Source organism: Fomitopsis serialis (assembly GCF_022376445.1).
Source record: "Fomitopsis serialis strain Sig1Antser10 chromosome Unknown B0H18scaffold_5, whole genome shotgun sequence".
Lineage (NCBI taxonomy): Eukaryota > Fungi > Basidiomycota > Agaricomycetes > Polyporales > Fomitopsidaceae > Fomitopsis > Fomitopsis serialis.
The window spans coordinates 549,144-567,022 of record NW_025954965.1 but is presented as its reverse complement, the minus strand read 5'-3'; the positions used below and the strand labels follow the sequence as shown (position 1 = coordinate 567,022).

General features: G+C 54.7%; 8 protein-coding genes across 8 annotated transcripts; 3 read left to right on the top strand and 5 right to left on the bottom strand.

Moving 5' to 3' along the window:
• The first annotated feature begins 167 nt into the window (after nucleotides 1-167).
• Nucleotides 168-5,528, top strand: B0H18DRAFT_927521 (P-loop containing nucleoside triphosphate hydrolase protein). Its single transcript, XM_048041653.1, has 18 exons — nucleotides 168-511; nucleotides 582-621; nucleotides 677-835; nucleotides 891-1,193; nucleotides 1,244-2,357; nucleotides 2,417-2,437; nucleotides 2,490-2,761; nucleotides 2,819-3,000; nucleotides 3,050-3,233; nucleotides 3,287-3,514; nucleotides 3,570-3,857; nucleotides 3,918-4,040; nucleotides 4,094-4,126; nucleotides 4,176-4,291; nucleotides 4,337-4,460; nucleotides 4,522-4,935; nucleotides 4,989-5,128; nucleotides 5,182-5,528. The coding sequence occupies exons 1-18, from the start codon at nucleotides 351-353 to the stop codon at nucleotides 5,303-5,305; spliced, it is 4,026 nt and encodes a 1,341-aa protein (XP_047898695.1). The 5' UTR covers nucleotides 168-350; the 3' UTR covers nucleotides 5,306-5,528.
• A 1,890-nt stretch (nucleotides 5,529-7,418) lies between these two features.
• B0H18DRAFT_978546 (uncharacterized protein) lies at nucleotides 7,419-7,980 on the bottom strand. Its single transcript, XM_048044330.1, has 3 exons — nucleotides 7,710-7,980; nucleotides 7,542-7,625; nucleotides 7,419-7,491 (listed from the first exon to the last, which is right to left on the bottom strand). Exons 1-2 carry the CDS (start codon nucleotides 7,793-7,795, stop codon nucleotides 7,559-7,561), a joined length of 153 nt encoding a protein of 50 aa, XP_047898694.1. The 5' UTR covers nucleotides 7,796-7,980; the 3' UTR covers nucleotides 7,419-7,491; nucleotides 7,542-7,558.
• A 218-nt stretch (nucleotides 7,981-8,198) lies between these two features.
• On the bottom strand, nucleotides 8,199-9,437 carry B0H18DRAFT_1114681 (peptidase family C78-domain-containing protein; the record flags this gene model as incomplete). The annotated part of the gene is made up of 7 exons (XM_048033153.1): nucleotides 8,199-8,301; nucleotides 8,355-8,708; nucleotides 8,762-8,975; nucleotides 9,038-9,069; nucleotides 9,121-9,154; nucleotides 9,199-9,270; nucleotides 9,320-9,437. The coding sequence occupies 7 exons, from the start codon at nucleotides 9,435-9,437 to the stop codon at nucleotides 8,199-8,201; spliced, it is 927 nt and encodes a 308-aa protein (XP_047898693.1).
• On the bottom strand, nucleotides 9,423-10,100 carry B0H18DRAFT_489547 (uncharacterized protein). The gene is made up of 4 exons (XM_048038275.1): nucleotides 9,880-10,100; nucleotides 9,679-9,827; nucleotides 9,501-9,629; nucleotides 9,423-9,453 (listed from the first exon to the last, which is right to left on the bottom strand). The coding sequence occupies exons 1-3, from the start codon at nucleotides 9,965-9,967 to the stop codon at nucleotides 9,579-9,581; spliced, it is 288 nt and encodes a 95-aa protein (XP_047898692.1). The 5' UTR covers nucleotides 9,968-10,100; the 3' UTR covers nucleotides 9,423-9,453; nucleotides 9,501-9,578.
• A 125-nt stretch (nucleotides 10,101-10,225) lies between these two features.
• On the top strand, nucleotides 10,226-11,603 carry B0H18DRAFT_978538 (N-terminal nucleophile aminohydrolase). The gene is made up of 9 exons (XM_048044329.1): nucleotides 10,226-10,309; nucleotides 10,364-10,401; nucleotides 10,453-10,494; nucleotides 10,543-10,669; nucleotides 10,722-10,846; nucleotides 10,903-11,028; nucleotides 11,094-11,270; nucleotides 11,321-11,381; nucleotides 11,437-11,603. Exons 1-9 carry the CDS (start codon nucleotides 10,288-10,290, stop codon nucleotides 11,514-11,516), a joined length of 798 nt encoding a protein of 265 aa, XP_047898691.1. The 5' UTR covers nucleotides 10,226-10,287; the 3' UTR covers nucleotides 11,517-11,603.
• B0H18DRAFT_978532 (WD40-repeat-containing domain protein) lies at nucleotides 11,604-13,472 on the bottom strand. The gene is made up of 7 exons (XM_048044328.1): nucleotides 13,300-13,472; nucleotides 13,160-13,240; nucleotides 12,911-13,045; nucleotides 12,667-12,782; nucleotides 12,346-12,614; nucleotides 11,936-12,292; nucleotides 11,604-11,879 (listed from the first exon to the last, which is right to left on the bottom strand). Exons 1-7 carry the CDS (start codon nucleotides 13,357-13,359, stop codon nucleotides 11,734-11,736), a joined length of 1,164 nt encoding a protein of 387 aa, XP_047898690.1. The 5' UTR covers nucleotides 13,360-13,472; the 3' UTR covers nucleotides 11,604-11,733.
• A 31-nt stretch (nucleotides 13,473-13,503) lies between these two features.
• Nucleotides 13,504-14,362, top strand: B0H18DRAFT_1181536 (uncharacterized protein). The gene is made up of 3 exons (XM_048035967.1): nucleotides 13,504-13,782; nucleotides 13,838-13,964; nucleotides 13,989-14,362. Exons 1-3 carry the CDS (start codon nucleotides 13,712-13,714, stop codon nucleotides 14,343-14,345), a joined length of 555 nt encoding a protein of 184 aa, XP_047898689.1. The 5' UTR covers nucleotides 13,504-13,711; the 3' UTR covers nucleotides 14,346-14,362.
• A 62-nt stretch (nucleotides 14,363-14,424) lies between these two features.
• B0H18DRAFT_1082601 (uncharacterized protein) lies at nucleotides 14,425-17,749 on the bottom strand (the record flags this gene model as incomplete). The annotated part of the gene is made up of 13 exons (XM_048031555.1): nucleotides 14,425-14,487; nucleotides 14,529-14,960; nucleotides 15,014-15,069; nucleotides 15,090-15,198; nucleotides 15,255-15,341; nucleotides 15,392-15,592; nucleotides 15,642-15,720; nucleotides 15,772-16,013; nucleotides 16,079-16,663; nucleotides 16,693-17,127; nucleotides 17,179-17,338; nucleotides 17,368-17,435; nucleotides 17,510-17,749. 13 exons carry the CDS (start codon nucleotides 17,747-17,749, stop codon nucleotides 14,425-14,427), a joined length of 2,757 nt encoding a protein of 918 aa, XP_047898688.1.
• Nucleotides 17,750-17,879: the final 130 nt, after the last annotated feature.

Genomic DNA, 17,879 nt, shown 5'->3' with positions numbered 1-17,879 from the left:
AACTTCCTTCATGACAGTGTCCTGAGTCGTCACGCTGGGTTCCCATGTGAGTCCTTCGTGGTAAGGCCGGAAAATACGCATTTCTTCTCCGCTTCGTCGAGTCCCGCCATCGAAATTATTTAATATGCATCTTCGACCGTTGTTTTTGTCACCAAAGCAGGCTCCTTGTGCTTTGGATGCAGTGTGAGGATGAGGCAGTCGGCGATCTCCGCAAAGGAGTCGGGAAATCGACTGATATGTACCGGAGTCGGCGAGCGTCTCGTCATTGATTCCAGCCACCATCCCAGGGCTCTATCATATAGAACACTGGCAACGACCCTGGGCGCAGCGATCTGGTCTGCAGCTCTTTTATGCGTCGAGGTATCGTCAAGTCCGGGAATGCCGGGAATTCCTCCAAAGCGTCTTCGAAAGCGTCCAAGGCACCCGTCGTACAGCCTGCCACCCCAAACACTGACGACAAGCCGCTTTTCCCTCCGGGATCCAAGTACCCTCTCAGTCTACTGAATGAGAGGTCGGTAGCTTTTCAAGCTTATAAGCAGTGTTCGGCGAACAATTCTCTCTGCTTACATCTCTTTCTCTAGATGTCAGAAGAATGGCTGGGAGAAGCCAGTCGTCGACACAGTAAGTTTGAGCATCGTTCTAGTAACATGACAACTTATTGTACTGTCCTCTCCAGCGCAAACAAGTAGACGGCTATTCTTTTGCGGTCACCCTGAGTAGAGTCAACAAGAAAACATCTAACAAAGAATCCGTTCGTCTGGAGCCCCATCCGCCCTACGTCCTACCTAGTGCGCTCGAAGCCCGTCACTGGGGTGCGACATATGCGCTGTATCGCGTCAGTATGTCTTGTTTCATAAATGGACAGTCGCGGATACGTCCGATTTGATTAGGTTTGTAATGGGATTCAGCTGAATCGAGTGCTGCCTGCTGGGCCGCGGGACTACTGGAACGCGCTGGCTGCTGAGCACAAGAACGTTCCAGAGCATCAGAAATGGATGTACGACGCAGACCCTTTCGCGGCTCGCAGAGCGGTCGACGACCGCCAGACCAAGGTTGCCCAAAGGAGAGAAGCGACCTCATCCGAGGGTGGCGCATCAAGAGACGTCAAGCATGGTTCCCGAGAATTTGAGAATGCTCCGGAGGCAAAAATGGCTGGATCCTTGCGCGAACTGGTCGAAGACAGTATCAAAAAGGTACGACGGTTACCGCCTCCGCGACCACGTTACTGAAGTCGATGCGTTAGGCAATCGCGTTGTATCCAGAATCAGAGGACGCTGTTCCCCCTGTCATCCCTGTTGAAGACGCTCAGCAACTTCTCCAGCAACTCAGTGTACTGGGCTTCAAGCCTGTACAGGCACGTAGTGCCATAACGGCGCTCTCACAGACATCTCCGATCGCTGCCACTTTATTACGGGAGAATCCACCTTTGCAGGCATGCATCGAGTACCTCATTCTGCAAGTGCCCGAATGCGATCTCCCCCAACGTTTCTTGCCTGCTCTCAATTCCTCGAACTCCTTCGTCACCGCAGCGCATGCAGGGACCACTGATCTCAAAATGCGTTGGGCCGAAGAGAAGGCCGTCAAAGAATGCGGATGGCCTGCCCATATCGTGAAGGAGTGCATGGCAGACGAGACGGTAGCCAGTGACTGGGAGCTCCTTGCGTCGGCGCTGAACCGACGCCTGCTCGGCGATGACTGGACTGGCCTGTCGCAAGGGCGATCTTCCGCGAAGCATTTCGAAAGCCTCGACGGGGATGAATTGGAGGCTCTCGGTGCGCACAGGTCCGAGAACAACGAGTTGGTGGTTCCCTTGCCCTGCGCTCCCTTCAGACTCATCATTGTCCCGTCGTCTGATGGCAAGTTCCGACATGATTACCCTCCTGCGATGTATGTCGCATCTTCATCCGTGCCCGCTTACATCCGTCTGCACCTGGTCTCAAGACTACTGGTGGCTCTCAAGGACGGCCTGTTGCCAGAGGAGGACGAGAGTTTCATCATGGGTGCTGTCCGACTCTTGGAGGAAGAGTGGATCTCGGTCGAGGACTCGGGTCCTCCCGACATGGCTACTGTTCTGCAGAACCTCACGCCCAGCGCATCGCAATCTACTCCAGTCGAAGAAGCAGAAGCGAGGAGTACTCCTGGTGCCGAGAAACGCAACGGTCGGCGGAAGCGTGTCGGGCGGAAGCAGGACGATCGTTCAGATGCCCGCGTCAAGGAAGAGTTCACGCAACTCACCAAGACCGACAAATATCTACAAATACTTGCTGGACGACAGAAGCTTCCTGCGTTTGCTGCTCGAGACCAATTTCTGGATGCGCTAGAGAGGAGCAGGTGTGTTGTGGTAGTGGGAGAGACAGGTGAGCGCTGAGCCGGTTCCGTGCCGGAGGAGACGCAGTTACTGATCCATGACACGCAGGTTGCGGGAAGACGACCCAACGTATGTTCGCACGGGCTGCCGATTCTGTCTTCTTCTTATAGTTGACATGCAGTTCCTCAATTCGTGTTGGACTCGTTAATTCTCGGCGGCCATGGATCCAGCGCATCGATTATTGTAACTCAGCCGCGTAGGCTATCGGCGATTGGCGTCGCTGCCCGAGTCTCCGCAGAACGCCTGGAAGACGGTTCTGTAGGATACGCTATCCGTGGCGAGAGCAAGCAGGACCACAGAACGAAACTGCTGTTCTGTACGACTGGTGTTGTCTTGCGACGTCTAGGTGCAGGTGACAGGCTGAAGGATGTGACGCATGTAGTCGTGGATGAGGTACGTTGCTGGGCATTAGAAGTATGGTCGGGTCACTGACTTCATATTTAACTACAGGTCCATGAGCGTTCGGTCGACGGTGACTTCCTCCTGCTCGAGCTGAAGGAGCTATTGCGAACGCATCCGAAGCTCAAAGTAATCCTCATGTCTGCAACGATCAATCACGACATTTTTGTTAAATACTTTGACGGCGCTCCTTTGCTAACAATACCGGGATTCACACATCCAGTGGAGGATAGGTAAGCAACTCCCTCCCATGTCGTGGATAGCTAGAAAACATGGGTTCAGATATCTCGAAGACTTTATGGCTCATATCGGCTATCGTCCCTCTGCGTCGGGGCGCACAAAGAAGGGCAAGGAAGCTGAAGAAGAGGGCAAGAAGCTTCATGACGATCTTGTCGCGACGGGCGTCGACGATGAAACTGCGCAGGCCATTCAAGCTATCAGTCGCTCGGATCGAATCGACTTCGACGTATGTGACATCGTCATTTTTTCAACCACGGATGTCCGGCTAATATTTCGAAGCTCATATATGCTCTCACTAAACACATCGTCACGACCTCAGAAAAGCGAGGAGGCATTCTTATCTTCTTGCCTGGAGTACAGGAGATTCGACAATGCACAGATAAACTTCGGAGTATCCCAGAGACGCACGTACTACCCCTGCACGCCAACCTGTCCAATGAAGAACAGCGCCGTGTCTTCGCACCTGTTAAAGGCTGGAAAGTCGTCGCAGCCACCAATGTGGCAGAGGTGAGACTTGCCGCGCTCTGCAGCTTACCGCATAACTCACATTCATGATGGCCAGACATCTATCACTATCGACGACATTATATACGTGGTGGATTGCGGGAAAGTCAAGGAGACGCGCTACGATCCACAGCGGAGCTTGACCAGCCTTGAGGAACAATGGGTGACCCGCGCAGCCGCCAAGCAGCGCAGAGGTCGTGCAGGCCGCACTCAGCCCGGCATATGTTACAAGCTGTTTACCAGGCTACAAGAGCGGAAGATGGCAGCGTTCCCTATACCGGAGATCCAACGAGTCTCCCTGGACAGCATCGCACTGACGGTCAAGGTAGTCCACAATGATGTGAAGGTGTGTTTCACGCGCTTTAATACCGATCAGGTCAACCATGACGTTGCATCCGACCTTCAGACGTTCCTAGCTCGTGCCATCGACCCGCCAGAACTGACCGCAATCGATGCTGCTTTATCCACTCTCGAGGATCTAGGGGCTGTCGAGACCGATGGTGAGCTTACACCACTGGGACGACACATGGTACGCGAGACCTTGTTCTTTCCCAAGAAATTGCAGACGGTGACACATTACAGGCTATGCTGCCCGTCGATCTGAGGCTTGGAAAGGTACAACAGTCATTGCACCCGGATTATATATGTGGCTCACGCCGTCCAGATGATGATCCTAGGCACCATCTTCCAGTGCTTGGGACCAACACTAACGATAGCGGCCATGCTGTCTTCGAAACCTTTGTTCGTGAGTCCGATGGAGAGAAGGGACGAAGCCACACAGTAAGTTTCCAGCTTTCGCACGGAATGTCTCTCACAGTTGGGCAGGGCTCGGGCTTGCTTCGCTACAGGTAACAGCGACTTGTTGACCGATATGCATGCATACGACGAGTGTCTCCGCCTACGCGACGAAGGAAGATCACAACACAACATACGAGCCTTCTGTGAGGAGGTACGTGGGGTACGCATCTTCATAAGACTCTTCGGTGATCATATCTCTTTCCCTCCTGCAGAACTTCATTGCGCCGTCCACGATCCGTGACGTCACCTCTCTGAAGCAAGATTTCTTCGCTTCTCTTGTTGAGCTCGGCTTTGTCCCGCCTTCAGCCAGAATGCACGATCCCTCGTTGAACGCGAATTCCGCTCACGAAAACTTGCTCAAAGCGGTGATCCTGGGCGCGCTCTGGCCACAGGTTGCCCGCGCTGTGCTGCCACGGTCGGCTGTCAAGTTTGACCGCGTTCAAGCAGGCACGGTGCAGCGCGATAACACTGCTCGTGAGTTTCGACTGTACGACCTGAAAGGCGGCGAGAGGGTCTTCGTGCATCCTTCATCCGTCCTCTTCAGCGAGGCAGCATGGCGTGCGCCGTTCGCGGCCTACTTCCAGAAGCAAGCAACAAGCAAGGTCTTCTTGAGAGATGCCACTGAGGTTGGTGCTTTGCTCTCCACATCGCATGTCTCTCTCATAGTCATGACTTCAAGGTCCCGATCTATGCCCTTCTCCTGTTTGGCGGACCCGTCGCTGTGAACCATATCGGGGGTGGCCTTACCATAGGTACAAGGGGCGCTTTCGTGAAACTCAAAGCCTGGCCCCGTATTGGCGTGCTCGTCAACCAGTTACGGTACGTCGAGTTACTGTCCGCCTACACGCGTGTTCTGAAGGCCCCTGAAACAGCCGGCTTCTCGACGTGCAATTGAAGCGATGTATAGATGAAGGTACCATGCTTGACGTAGGCTTGGGTAACCCGGTGGTGCGGGCGATGTTGGCATTGCTAGACAACGACGGACTGTCGTCTTGAAAGGTACTCAGTCACCCAGCGACTTCGCGGTCATGCTCACATGTCTGGTGTAGTCGATGGTAGTCGTTGTGGCACATATAATTACGGGTAGTCGCAGATGTCATGCGGAGTACACCTGTCTCGACGACGCAGATTAGGGTCGACAGGAATAATGAAGACCTCAGTGGTACATTGTTACATGAGGGGTTTCGCAGCGGCCTCCTCGGCCTGCCGGCGGAACTGACGGAGGGACTGATAGGTCACTCCACCTGCAGCTATCGGTTCGTTGCTTAAGGAGGCCCGGGGCACAAGAAGAGCCCACTCGCTGATTGTGTTCGACGCGTTACAGTACGAGTTATGCAGGAATGCAAGATATTTACTGTACATATTACTCTACTAGCGGAAACCCGTGCTCCGCTACGGACTGGAGGTTATCAATTGACGATTGCATGCCACTGCAGTAGTGCTATGCGCGTTGAAGAGGTACGAAGGCCACTCCAAGTCAGCCGCCTCCTTCGGCCGCGCGGGGAGTCAGCTTCAAAGCTATACTACACAACAGTCATATGCCAGTACTGCTGTGCGCGAAGACGTATACGTTGTACGCAAAGGCCACTCAGCCGCCTCCCTTCGGGAGTCGGCTTCGTGGCCTCATCGAGCTTGCAATAGTATTGTCAACATTGATGTAAGTACGGATTCCATAGCACGTTTACGATCAAGTCGTCTGTTATCCAAACTATGGCTAGTGCTAGTGAACGGGGCCAGGATGGGCACGGGTAGCACTGCGGGTGCGCAGGGCGCATACCGCACCCGCGACCCGCGACCTACGTACCCATACCCTGCCCGGGTTCACCGCCGGTGTCGACAGTGGACCGCTGGTTGACTTACCTCGGCAGTATCTGCGCGGGTTTGGGCTTGTTGCCTGCACCCGCCGTCCTCCCCGTCCTCCGTCTTCGCCCCTCACGCGCCATCCTCACGCGCTCCCGCCTGCTCGCCGTACCCACGGCGCCCTCGTCGGCTGTGTTGGCATGCGGGGCACCCTGTGCGTTCGCAGTCGGCGCATTGCGCATGCCCCGACCCTGCCATTCGCTCACGCTCGCGCAGTCCCTTCGTCGGCGGGGCTTGCGTGCTCGCCCTGCGAGTTCGCGGTCGCCATGCGTGTGTCATCGTCCGGTCGTGTGCCCGCTCGCCCGTCCACTCGTCTGCCTGCGTGCGCGTTCATCGGCCGTGTCTGCGTACTGGGCATTCGCCCTCCATGCTCGCGGTCGGTGTGCTGCGCGTGCGCCGGCCTGCCCAACAACGTCGCCGTTGCTGGTCTTTTGCTCAGCGCGTGGGGTCTGCCCACCATCCGCTCGCTCGCGTCCACACCCACTCGGTTCCGCACTCACCTTCCACCCATTCTCCTCCTGCTCGCCGCTATGCTCGCACCTGTGGTCCGCTCATCGGCCGCGCATGCACAGGGGACCTCTGCCCTGCGCGCTAGTGGTTGGTGGTGTTGCCGTGCGCCCACCGTCTACTCGCCCTTGCGCGTTCTTCGCTCACACGCGGCGGGTGGTCCGTTCATCGGTCGTGTTTGCGTGACGTGCATTCGCCCGGTGCGCTCTGACGTGCGCGCCGTCACCCGCCGTGCTTCACGTCGCCGCGCCCTGTGACTGCAGTCAGCGCGCTCGCTCGCGTGCGTCTGCACTCACCTTTCCCCGATGCCCTTCTTTAGCTCTCGCGCACACCATCCGTTCGTCGGCTGTGTCTGCACGCAGGGCATTGGCCCTGCATGCTCGTGGTCGTTGTGCGTCTTGTGCCTGTACTGTTGAAGTTTGTGTTGCTGCACGTCACGCCCGCCAGCCCCTCGCTCTCGCCCTCGCTGTGCATGTCGTGGCCCACTTGTCTGCCCGCTCGCATGCCTGCGTTCGCGTTCGTCGGCCGCGTCTGCGTGCACTGGGTGTTCGGCCACCACGCTCACGGGCGGCGGTGGACGTGTGCGCTGTCGCCTGCCGCCCGCCCGCTCTCCCGCCCGCCCGCTCTCTCTCCCGCCCATCCACTTGCTTGCACATCCGATTGCCCGTCCACGTGTGCCCACCTGCGCACCAGCTCGCCCGCCTGTCCACTGGCTCCATGCGCGTTCGTCGGCCGTGTCTGCGTGCTGGGCATTCGCCCGGCGCGCTCGCGCTCGGCGTGCGCATCGCGTTTCATGTCACCACGGCGACTGCACCCTGGGGAAGGTCAACTCCGGTGCTTCAGACCACTGGGAAGAAAGACGTACATTCTGCCTACTTCCCTCTAATCTGTATGTGGGAGCCTGCATCTCGGATGACCTAGCCTGCTTGTGTGTCCTGTCATCCGGTCGCTCAAGCGCTCACTAAGAGGATAGTACAGTGTGAGAATATGACTGGCATACCCTTGGCCTTCAATACTTCAATCCCTAGTCGACGTCGGGCTCATCATCTCCTGCGCTTGACGATCCTCACGCCGACGCGCACTCCATGGAGTATTGACAGGCGGTGGTATAGCTGCCATTTGTGCCGAGTTATTGTGGCGAAGGCGGGCAAAGGACGGCAGTGTAGTGGCATAAGTAAGTTCAAGCCATCTGCATGGATATGGAAAAAGTGTCCGCTGTGCAGAACGTGTGGAGCGAGGGCCTCCGAGCTTGCAGAGGAGGAACGCGCACTGGCAGTGGCTGAGGGCGCCGCGTCAGACTCAAGAGGTCGGGCAGCGCTCGGTGTTCGTCTCTCAGCCAATGAGATGTCATCTTTGTCTCGTCCAATTGTCTGCCGTGTGAAAATTATCGACGCCTCTTGTAGAGTAGATCAGATAGTCCATGTACACCCGTAGCTCACCCGGTTCGCAGGGAGGGAAATAGTCTAAGATCCAGAAATCACTCGATCGTAGCAGAAAAGCAAGGAGAAAACTGTCCTGGACATTATACAACCTTCAGACAAGTGAGATCGCGTCTAGACCAGCGCTGCTCTTCGTTGAGCGATTCAGTGAGGGGGATATACAGGATCTGGTACTTGTTCTTTCGTCTACATTTGTCATTAGTCAAGAGCATCCGAGTAATGCAGCGCGACATCCTTACTTGAGACGATTCAGACCTAGCCTGAACAGATTAAGGACTTTACCCGCGTCCGGTGTAGAAGGGGGTTGGTCGACGATCGTCCATCCGCCGCCGTCATAGGTATGTGGGTCGTCGTCATGATCGTTGTGCGCATGGCTCCCTCGTGGCTTCTTCGCCGACGGGTCCCTTGGGGAATCTTCCGCTTTCCGTTTGTGGTGGGCTTTGAAAGCTCGTATGGGATGCACGGCTTCATGCAGCACCTTCGATGCCGAAGCATGCCTTTGTGAATCGCTCGGTGTGTCAAGATTGTCCGCCGCCGCAGACCCATGCTTCCAATTGGACAAGCCCGCAGCGCGTATGTCCGCTTGAATGTGTCTGCACCACATCACCAATAAGTCAACGGAGGCGGGATCATACAGAGGACCGACCTTGATGGATCGAAGACTAGGAGGTTGATAGAATTATCAGGACAACGCTCGCAGCCAACGACTGTCCGGGAGTGACCATCGTGCTGGAGGACTAGTGGCATCTTGTCCGTGACTAACACAGCATTGCGCATTGCCTCCATGCTAGTTGTTGCGCGCAGCGGAGACGTCCCCTCGGAGAAGTACTGCAGGACCCAATTCAGCAGTGGCTCGGGACCTGATCAAACCCAGACGATATGTTGAAGATCCAAGGTTGACAATCATACAGCCGCGACTAACCATCCTTCAACTCGAAGTCGACTAGCTGTGATCTGATCATGATGAACATCCGTGGAATGATCGAGCTTGAGACAGCAACTTACGGGATGCCGCGATATGTGAAAGCGACGTAAAGTTCTGCTCATGTGTTAGCGGAGGCAGTGTATACAAGGACGGACTACCTCCGGTGCCAATGTACTTTCCGGTGCCGACAAGGTGTCGCTTCAGCTGTTCAGCGCCCTCTTGATCAAATCCTAACGCGGAAAATTCACTGACTGGCGCAAGATTAAAGAACATCCGCACCTGCTGACCAGGCTTCCTCTACGAGGTCTGTAGATGCCGAACTCCAGGGGATACGGATGATCCAACAGAGGAAATACATGGGCTGAGCGGTCTGTACCATCAGCGAGGCACAGGCCATGAGGAAGTTGCGGTAACTAGGCTTGTTGTCAAGAGGGTGTTACCGGTATGAAGATATTACTACCCACAGCCCCATGTTCTGTCGAAGGCTTCTCCCTGAATATGCACTGCCTGATCATGGCAAACCCAGGCCTTCCTTGTCTTACCCTTCTCGTGAGAGTGACCAGTGCTCTTTTGAGCACGGGTATGAGTCCTGTTGAGACGTGAGTGCGAGCCTCGGAGCGAGCAGCCTCATCATGTACCTGGGCTAAAGTTCCGAGGTGGTGATGGGTTTGAGAGGGATACCAAAAGATGTTCTGTGTCTCCGGGTTGCCCTTGTTGGCAACGTAGGGAGTAAACCAAGCCTTCAGACCATCATGTTGCCCGCTCTTCGATCCGTGTACACGGGGCGCTAAATATGACCAATGCTCTATCATCACTTCAGACAGCGATGCCAAGCATACCTTCGGGTTCGTTAGAGAAATGCTCATCATAATGGGCCTGTCTCTGAGCCAATGTCTCGTGCTGAGATCGTCGCCGCAGAGCTGACATATCGTGCTGCCCCTAAGAGACAAGGTGAGACTGGGCCTGGCTAGAGAGTTATCCGCAGCGTACGATTCCATCCAGGTGCTCAATAGTGATGAGTGCGCCTTGACTGCGGCTACGACGATCGACTGGATGTGAGGAGGGCGCGGGCGCAGCGAGGGTCGACTCGGAGCGCCAAGGCCACATTGGGCAAGCGCGACGCGTCCAGCACGTGATCGAGGCGACGCAAGCTCGACGCGCGTCGGTGCACTCGCCTGCCATGCACCTCGAGCTAAGTCTCGCCCAAGCCTCAACTGAACCTTTGTATCCTCTGATAACCACCCATCATGTCCAGGTCCTACGATCGCGGTATGCTCCGTGTCATTCCTAAAACTCTTTGGTCTGACTGGGCCATCGTACTAGCTCTCACCGTCTTCTCGCCGGACGGTCACTTGTTCCAGGTGGGTACACAACATGGTTGCGCAAAGAGCAAGAACTGACGCGTCGAGTAGGTAGAATACGCCCTGGAAGCTGTCAAGAAAGGCACATGTGCTGTAAGGCGTCCGCACCGACCCGCATCGTGGATACTTATTTCTCTGCAGGTAGGTGTCCGAGGGAAGGATATCGTAGTCCTGGGGGTGGAGAAGAAGTCGGTTCTGCAACTACAGGACCCACGCACAGTGAGGAAGGTAGCGATGCTTGATGATCATGTATGCCTCGCCTTTGCTGGTGAGTAGGCTGCCCAACCGTGCCGCACCGTTACTTATTGTCGCGTCCACAGGTCTCAATGCTGATGGCCGAGTACTCATCGACAAAGCGCGTGTGGAATGTCAGAGCCACCGGCTAACAGTTGAAGACCCTGTCACCGTGGAGTACATTACGAGACATATTGCCGGTATACAGCAAGTGCGTCTTCACATGGAACTCAGTTCTGTGGTATACTGGGCCTGACACGGCTACAGAAATATACGCAATCTGGTGGTGTCCGACCATTCGGAGTGTCTACCCTCATCGTCGGCTTTGATCCCCATGATACCAGACCCCGCCTCTACCAAACTGAGCCGGGAGGCATCTATAGTGCTTGGAAGGTACAGTAACATCTCTACTCGCATACTCTGATATTCTATATCAACACAACATCACTTCGTCCTAGGCAAACGCTATTGGCCGATCCTCGAAGACAGTCCGGGAGTTCCTCGAGAAGAACCACAAGGACGAACTGACGCGAGACGAGACCATCAAGTTGACGATCAAGAGCTTGCTCGAGGTCGTCCAGACAGGCGCAAAGAACATCGAGATTAACGTCATGGAGAGCTATGGCAAGATCACCGTATGTTGCTCTCTTACTCTATTCGGTCACACATAAAGAACTCCTTTTAGGCTCTGGAGCAGTCTGAAATTGAGACATTGGTCCAGGAGATTGAGCGTGAGAAGGAGGCTGGTCAGTGCCTTTTCTGTGTTATTCACTCTATAGATCTCATGACGACATCACGCAGAGGCGGAAAGGAAACGGTCGCGATTGGCAGCGACGGCAGCAGGTCAAGCTGCGATGTCGCAGGCGGTGCCCGGGCAGTAGTTGGAAGTACGTGTATATTATCGCTGACTGGATTTGAACGCCATCGACTGCACCATTCATGAATCTGTCGCCAAAGAGCTCGAGCTACAGGCGAAGTTGCAATCCATTGAATCCTTTGCTTTCACGTATGTTCCGCTCGGATGATACTGTACATCGACTCGGATGTCAAGCGTGCACTATCAGGATCAAATGATACCTCAGACTACCGTCCGTTATATTAATCCTCGCCCATGAGCTCAGCCAATTCGCGTTCCTCTTCTTCCGACATTTGGTAGGGTACGGACGTCGCCACGTCGGACGTCTTCTCAGGCTCAACTTTAGGTGTCGTCGTTGCGGGAGTTGGAAGAGGCGGAGCCAATAGCTCTGCGGGTGGCCGGTATTAGCTTTGCTACAACGCAATTCACCCTCACACAACGCACCGCTCAACCTCCACTTCCTAATCGTTCCGTCAAGACTGGCACTAACAACCCAGGGCTCTACCTTGAGCTGACTTTCGGCTCCTTCAACTCGTGTCGTCCGCATCCAGAGGTGCAGTGCTGTCACGTCATGCCAGTGTGCGTCGACCTCACGGATCAGCTCGGGCTCTTCAAGGGTAGAGACATCGTAGACGCGGATGATGTCTCCAGCGCCAGTGAGCAAGTACGGCTCCGCAAGATAGGTGAGGGAGAGGGATAAAATCGCTTTGACGGCAGTTGGGTGCGTTATGGGCGGGATGGGCTTCACGGGCGATGCTGGCGCGGGGTGCAGCCGAACTTGTACCGTCTCGTCCGTTGATGCTAGGGGTGTATGCTGATCAGTTGGGTCCCGCTTGCATTACCGTCCCTCGTACCTGTCCAGAGCTGTCCCTGGCCGTACAACATCTCGTTGATACCAGTGCGATGGTAGCAGAGCTCCTCTTGCTGGGTGATCCGCCATTGATCCGAGTGGTCCTCCTTGGTCACGTCCCATACCCTGATGACCCCCATAGTGTCCGCAGTATACAGAACGATGGAGCGATCGGAAGTGGTATGGAAGGCCAAGGCCTCTACGGGACGAGTATGTGCGGAAATGAATCCAACAGACTGCAGCGGTTTGCCGTCATGGTACGTGGACAGATCCCTATTGAATGACGTGAGTTGCCTTCTGCTGGTCGCGAGCATGATCAACTTACCAAAGTCTGATGATTTTGTCGGAGCTGCTCGACACCAACAAACGCAAAGAAGGTATCGTCAACACGGCCTTGACGAAGTCCGAGTGTGCAGGGGTCGAAGAAATCAGCTCCTTCGTCTGCGCATCGAGGTTCCAATGTCAATAAGAGCCTTGCCACCCGTGCATGTACATTATTGGGACCTACGTCAGTGTTCCATAACTTTATGGTCTGTCGCGCGATTGATCAGTGAAGTAAGCAGAGATACAGACAAGCTCGGTACCTTATCCCATGAGCCAGTAACCAAGACATCTCCAGATCCAGGTGTAAACTGCCCGGTGAAGAATGCTAGACATGTCACCGGTGCCGAGTGTCCCCGAAGCAAGTGCAGGGTTTTGCCTGTCTATTGTTATGAACGTCAACGGGTTTCCGAAGAGCAAAGGAAGGAAACGACCAACTTCCAAGTCCAATACCCGTATTACGGTTGTGTTTTCCGCGATCCACGCTGCATTGCCACGATCTCTATGCCGAGAGCCTTTCCAACAGTCTCTATGGGCGATCCAAGGGTCTTGGTCCTTTCCGCTTTCTGCTTGCGTGACTTCGCACGACCTCAAACTGAACCTCAGGACACATCTCCGCAGGGCTATCCATACATACTTCATGTAGTGACAGCTCAGCCTCTGATCTGAACAGATTGGAGGAGTCCGAGGCCTCCATGTTGCCGTTGTCGAGTGCAAGCAGAGTCACGGCGGGCACTGCAAGTTCGTCGAGGATAGTCGATGATTTCCTGTTTTGGATATCCTACCAACGTCCGTACAGACGCCCGACAGATGAATCTCACGCATTCATTTTTCTGAACCTATCGGTTGTCTGCAGACCCAGATCAGCCATTGTGACACTCACTGGAACATGAGTCGTCTTGCATCTTTCAAGGGACCGTCCACACCAACTTCCTCCCCAGTCAGAGCAAAAGATCGTCAACACCGTCCTCGCCTTCCAGGCTCGCGGAATCGACCTATCATCGAAAGGTTCGCACGCTTCTACAAGAGATGCGAGTCGCGACAGAGACATGGGAAGATATGTGATATTCGACGGGCTCAAGGCGGCGAAGTCACTTGTAGACGCGAGGACTGACTTAGAGTAAGCACTGCAGGCATCGCGACACCCAGTCCGAGTTCATATTCTTTGATTGTAGTAACCCTCGCGACGAACGAGCTGCCCACCTACCAGCCACCTTTAGGGACAAGTTTGCAATGATGGAACAAGATATCATGATCCTTGCGTGTCGTCGAGAAGCTCGTGAGCATGATGCGCCTAAAACGGTTTTTGACCGACAAACCGTGTAGAAGAAGCAATTCCAAAGAATGAACACGATTTTGAAACTAGAAGCCGTGCTCTTCGAAGCCACAAAACAAAAGGATGGCAGTTGTCCAAGAGCCCCTATGGGTGTCTTGGTCATGGACAAGTTTGGTATGACTACATTCATCTCAACTCATTCGGATCTGACTGGTAATCGCAGTGACAACGATATCAGTATACTCATACCTTACCATCGATCCCTCTTGATGCATGAAGAGCTTACCAGCATTTGCGAAGCCATGAAGCACCTTCGAGGATCACGGCGAGCTTTGGCAGAATGGGCCGCCCAACCGTACCTTGAAGATCATAGCTGGGAACAGAATGGGAGGATCTGTGCGCAGTAGAGATCGACCGTTGGAACGTCCAAAATGACAAAACAATCACTACAACACACAACAATACACTTGAGCATGGAACAGGATGCTATAGATCATCATCTCGATTTGGATTCATCTGCGTTGCCAGCGGCGGTGGTACCTCCGACTCCTGGCGGACAGGATTTGATTTTGCAGACACGAAAGCAGGACCTTGCCGGCTTGTCGCTCTGCTTGTGCCATCGGGTCTGCTGTGACCGCTGGTTCGTCGGCCGCCTCGCCCTTCCCCTCCTTCGTCGCCATCTGCGCCGCCAGATACGATGCCTCCGTGTTGAACTGAGCCTGGACACTCCGCTTAATGCGGAGCATCTCGCGGAACGTGTCTTCGGAGCCCGTCTCGATCTCGAAGCTGTTCCATTCCGCCCAGAATTTGGGGTTGACTCGTGGGTCGCAGAATTGCGAGGCATGGGCGTAGATAGCGCGAGCGCGATCTATCTCACCGAGCTTCCGCTCCATTGAAGCGAAACGTAGACACATCTCTGCAGTCTGCTTGTCTGGCAGCATCTCCAATGCTCGCTCGTATATTGGTCGCGTAGCGGGGAGACCAAAGTTGGCTGTTGCCTTGGCGATATAGATGGTGAACAGCTAAATCATGGTCATATCAGCTATGATGCTAGGCGGAGGGTGACATGCGTTACCTCAAACTTGTCCTCGTCTTGTACGACCCTTGTGGCACGATCATAGATGGACATGGCTCGCTTTGCTAGCCCGTACTCTTCTTCGTAGTAGCATACATCAAGAAGATCGGCTTGCACGACTTCGGCGGACACTTCTCAAGCGCTTGTTCGAAGAGGTCTCTTGCACGCTCAATCTTTGTCTCGCCCTACATTCCATCAGACACTTGGTTCTGCCATCAAGTGGCGGGAGGTAAGGACTCACATATCGCTTGGTGAACTTGGCGAGGTAGATGTTCCAGATCTCAAACGATACCGGGAACGTGAAGAGCTCGGTTCCTCTTTCGTAGACCTAGCACAAGTGTCAATGATCCGAAGCAGTTACGGGTGTGCCCAACGCACCTTGAAGCTCTCCTCATAGTACTTGTTCTCTTCGAGGAAGGCGGCGTAGTTGACAATGAGCTGCGCGTTGGCTATGCGGAGTTCAAGGATCTTGTCGTACACTGCCTTCGTGGATTCAACTGTTCCCAGTGACTCCTCAAGGTCGACATAGAAGGACCAGAGTTTGAGAGACTTGAACAACCGTACTTGTACGGAGAGAGACTATGCGACGTCAGCATCGAATTTGCGCTCTAGGACATGTATACCTTACCTGATCGTGATAGTTGACCTTCGTGTTCTTCGGAATCGCTGCTGCGCGTTGCATGACTCGAATGGCCTCGTCGTAGTTTCTAAGAATTGAGTTAGCCCATGCCCTTGGAATTGTCAAACGCACTACGTACTCGTGTCGAATCTCCATTTCAGCCCATTCGCACCATACCTCCGCAAGCTCGTCGACAGCCTTGAAGTTGACCTTTGTGGCCTTCTCGAGGACTTTGCGTGCGCTATCGAGGTCCTTCTCGGCCTCTCCTGTCGCCCCGCCTTCCTCATAGAACTTTGCGAAGTTGATAAATAGCCGATGGAAGTTGGCAGTAGCTCTCTTAGGGTGTACGGTTGAGAGTGCTTCGCCGTATGTTTCAGCAACCTATAGCGTCACACGTGTTCAGTACCCTATCAGAGGACGGAGACTTAAGTACACGATGAAATTACCTTCTCGTCATTCGTCCCCCAAAGGGCCACTCTCTTCTCCCATTCCTGAACATCGTTAGGGTTTCGTCTGAGAAGAACGTCATTGACCAGGAACGGTCTCCTGTCCATGAGCTCCTCAAACTCTTTCATCTTCGTGTCCAACTCCGCCTCGGTCTCCTTGACGTCCTCTTCGTCCTCATCGTCGTCCGGGTTGGCCATACTCTCCATGAGAGCGCTGATGAGACTCTCCGAGAACTCGGCATAGGCGTCGAATATTTGTGTAAAATCGCGAATGGTGAGGACGGAAGCAATGCCGTTCTCGAAGGTCATCTTCGCGCGGTCGAACTCGCCACGCTTGATCCAGTATGTCGCAAGGCCCGTCCAAAGTCGTCCTGCCTGATCTTTATAGACCTCCAAGCCGTCTTTGTGCACAATGCGCTCGATGTTAAGTTTTCTCGGACTAGTAGGGTCCTCGTCCTTGTCGTATGGTGGGAGAGGCGTCTTACCATCAGAACCAACGGCCACTGCGGGGCCTGCGAACCGGATCAACTGACCGTTCACGGACGCGGGCTCCGCAGGGACCGTTGAGGTCTGTTGCTCTTCGTCCTCTTGGCATGAGCCTCGTGCGACTCGACGGTGTCGTCAACATCCATTCCCACCTCTTCTGCATGCTGCTCCACGACGTCCAGGAAGTCGCCCAGTAGTTGGTACGGGCTCTTGCCTTCTGGACTGGTGTACTCGCCTCTTGCAGCCTTTCGCGCTAGGGACAGCAGCAGTTTCGCAGCCTCCGAGGGTCGCGAATCAGGATTGTGCTCCGAGAGCAGGAGCGCAGTGTATCGTTCCGTGATACTGGGGTCGACAGCAAGGTAGCGTCGATATACGGCCACAGTTGTGGCGCCGCCTTTGCTCTCAGCCCAGAGGAGGTAACGTGCCCATATTCGCGCGTGCAGGGAAGGAGGAAGGGTTCGGAGGGCTCGGTCGTACGTTCGTCGAGCGTGTGTGTAGGAGAGAATAGGGGGACAGAATGGGTGGTTGAAGATGGAGAGGTACAACAACCAGATTCGTGGCATCTGATTCACCGTTAGGTAGATGCTTTCCTCAAATTCATTGGTGCGACATACTTTGGGTAACCACATGAGAGCACGTTCAAACGTCGCAACTAAGGCTTTCCACTCCTCCCACCCAACGATCCCGTCGAGCCCTCCGTCCCATTGTTCCATATCCTCCTTCTCATCTTCCAGTGCCTCCCTCATCTCAGGGAGCTTCTTCCGTCCGCCAGCCCTCTTTTTTATAACTAGCTTGCCGAGAACGTAGTCATTCGCGTCTGCAGATATGACTTCCATAGTTTGAAGGAGGTCGGGAAGTTGACGAGAGAAGCCTCGTACAGGTAGGTCAATGTTGCAAGGATTTGCGCGCGGTCGGCGAGGCGAGAGGACCAAGCAATGCTGCGACGTCCGGACTGAGGTCCAACGGTCCCTCGGCCTTGAGTAATGTTGAAGACGCCTCTTTCGTGTTCTGAATGGCAGTCCACCATGACGGAATGAGAACGGGTTTCGCAGGAGTCCTCTTCTCTGACGATGTCTTTCGTCGAGACCAGATCTGCAGTGTCGTGGGAGTGGGCACAGGAGATGTAAGGGGAAATGAGGATGTGAGCGACTCCAGCGAAGGAGTGTTCGCAACCAGTGCAGGCATGTAAGCCGTGGGCGAGATGGAGAGGTCGATGTCGGGAGCGGTGTGAGGACCGCAACTTGCAAGAAGCAGGTCCGCGTCGCGTCGGCGCTTCGCGCAGAGGCGCGCTAGCGGCGTCGGGTTTCCCACGAGC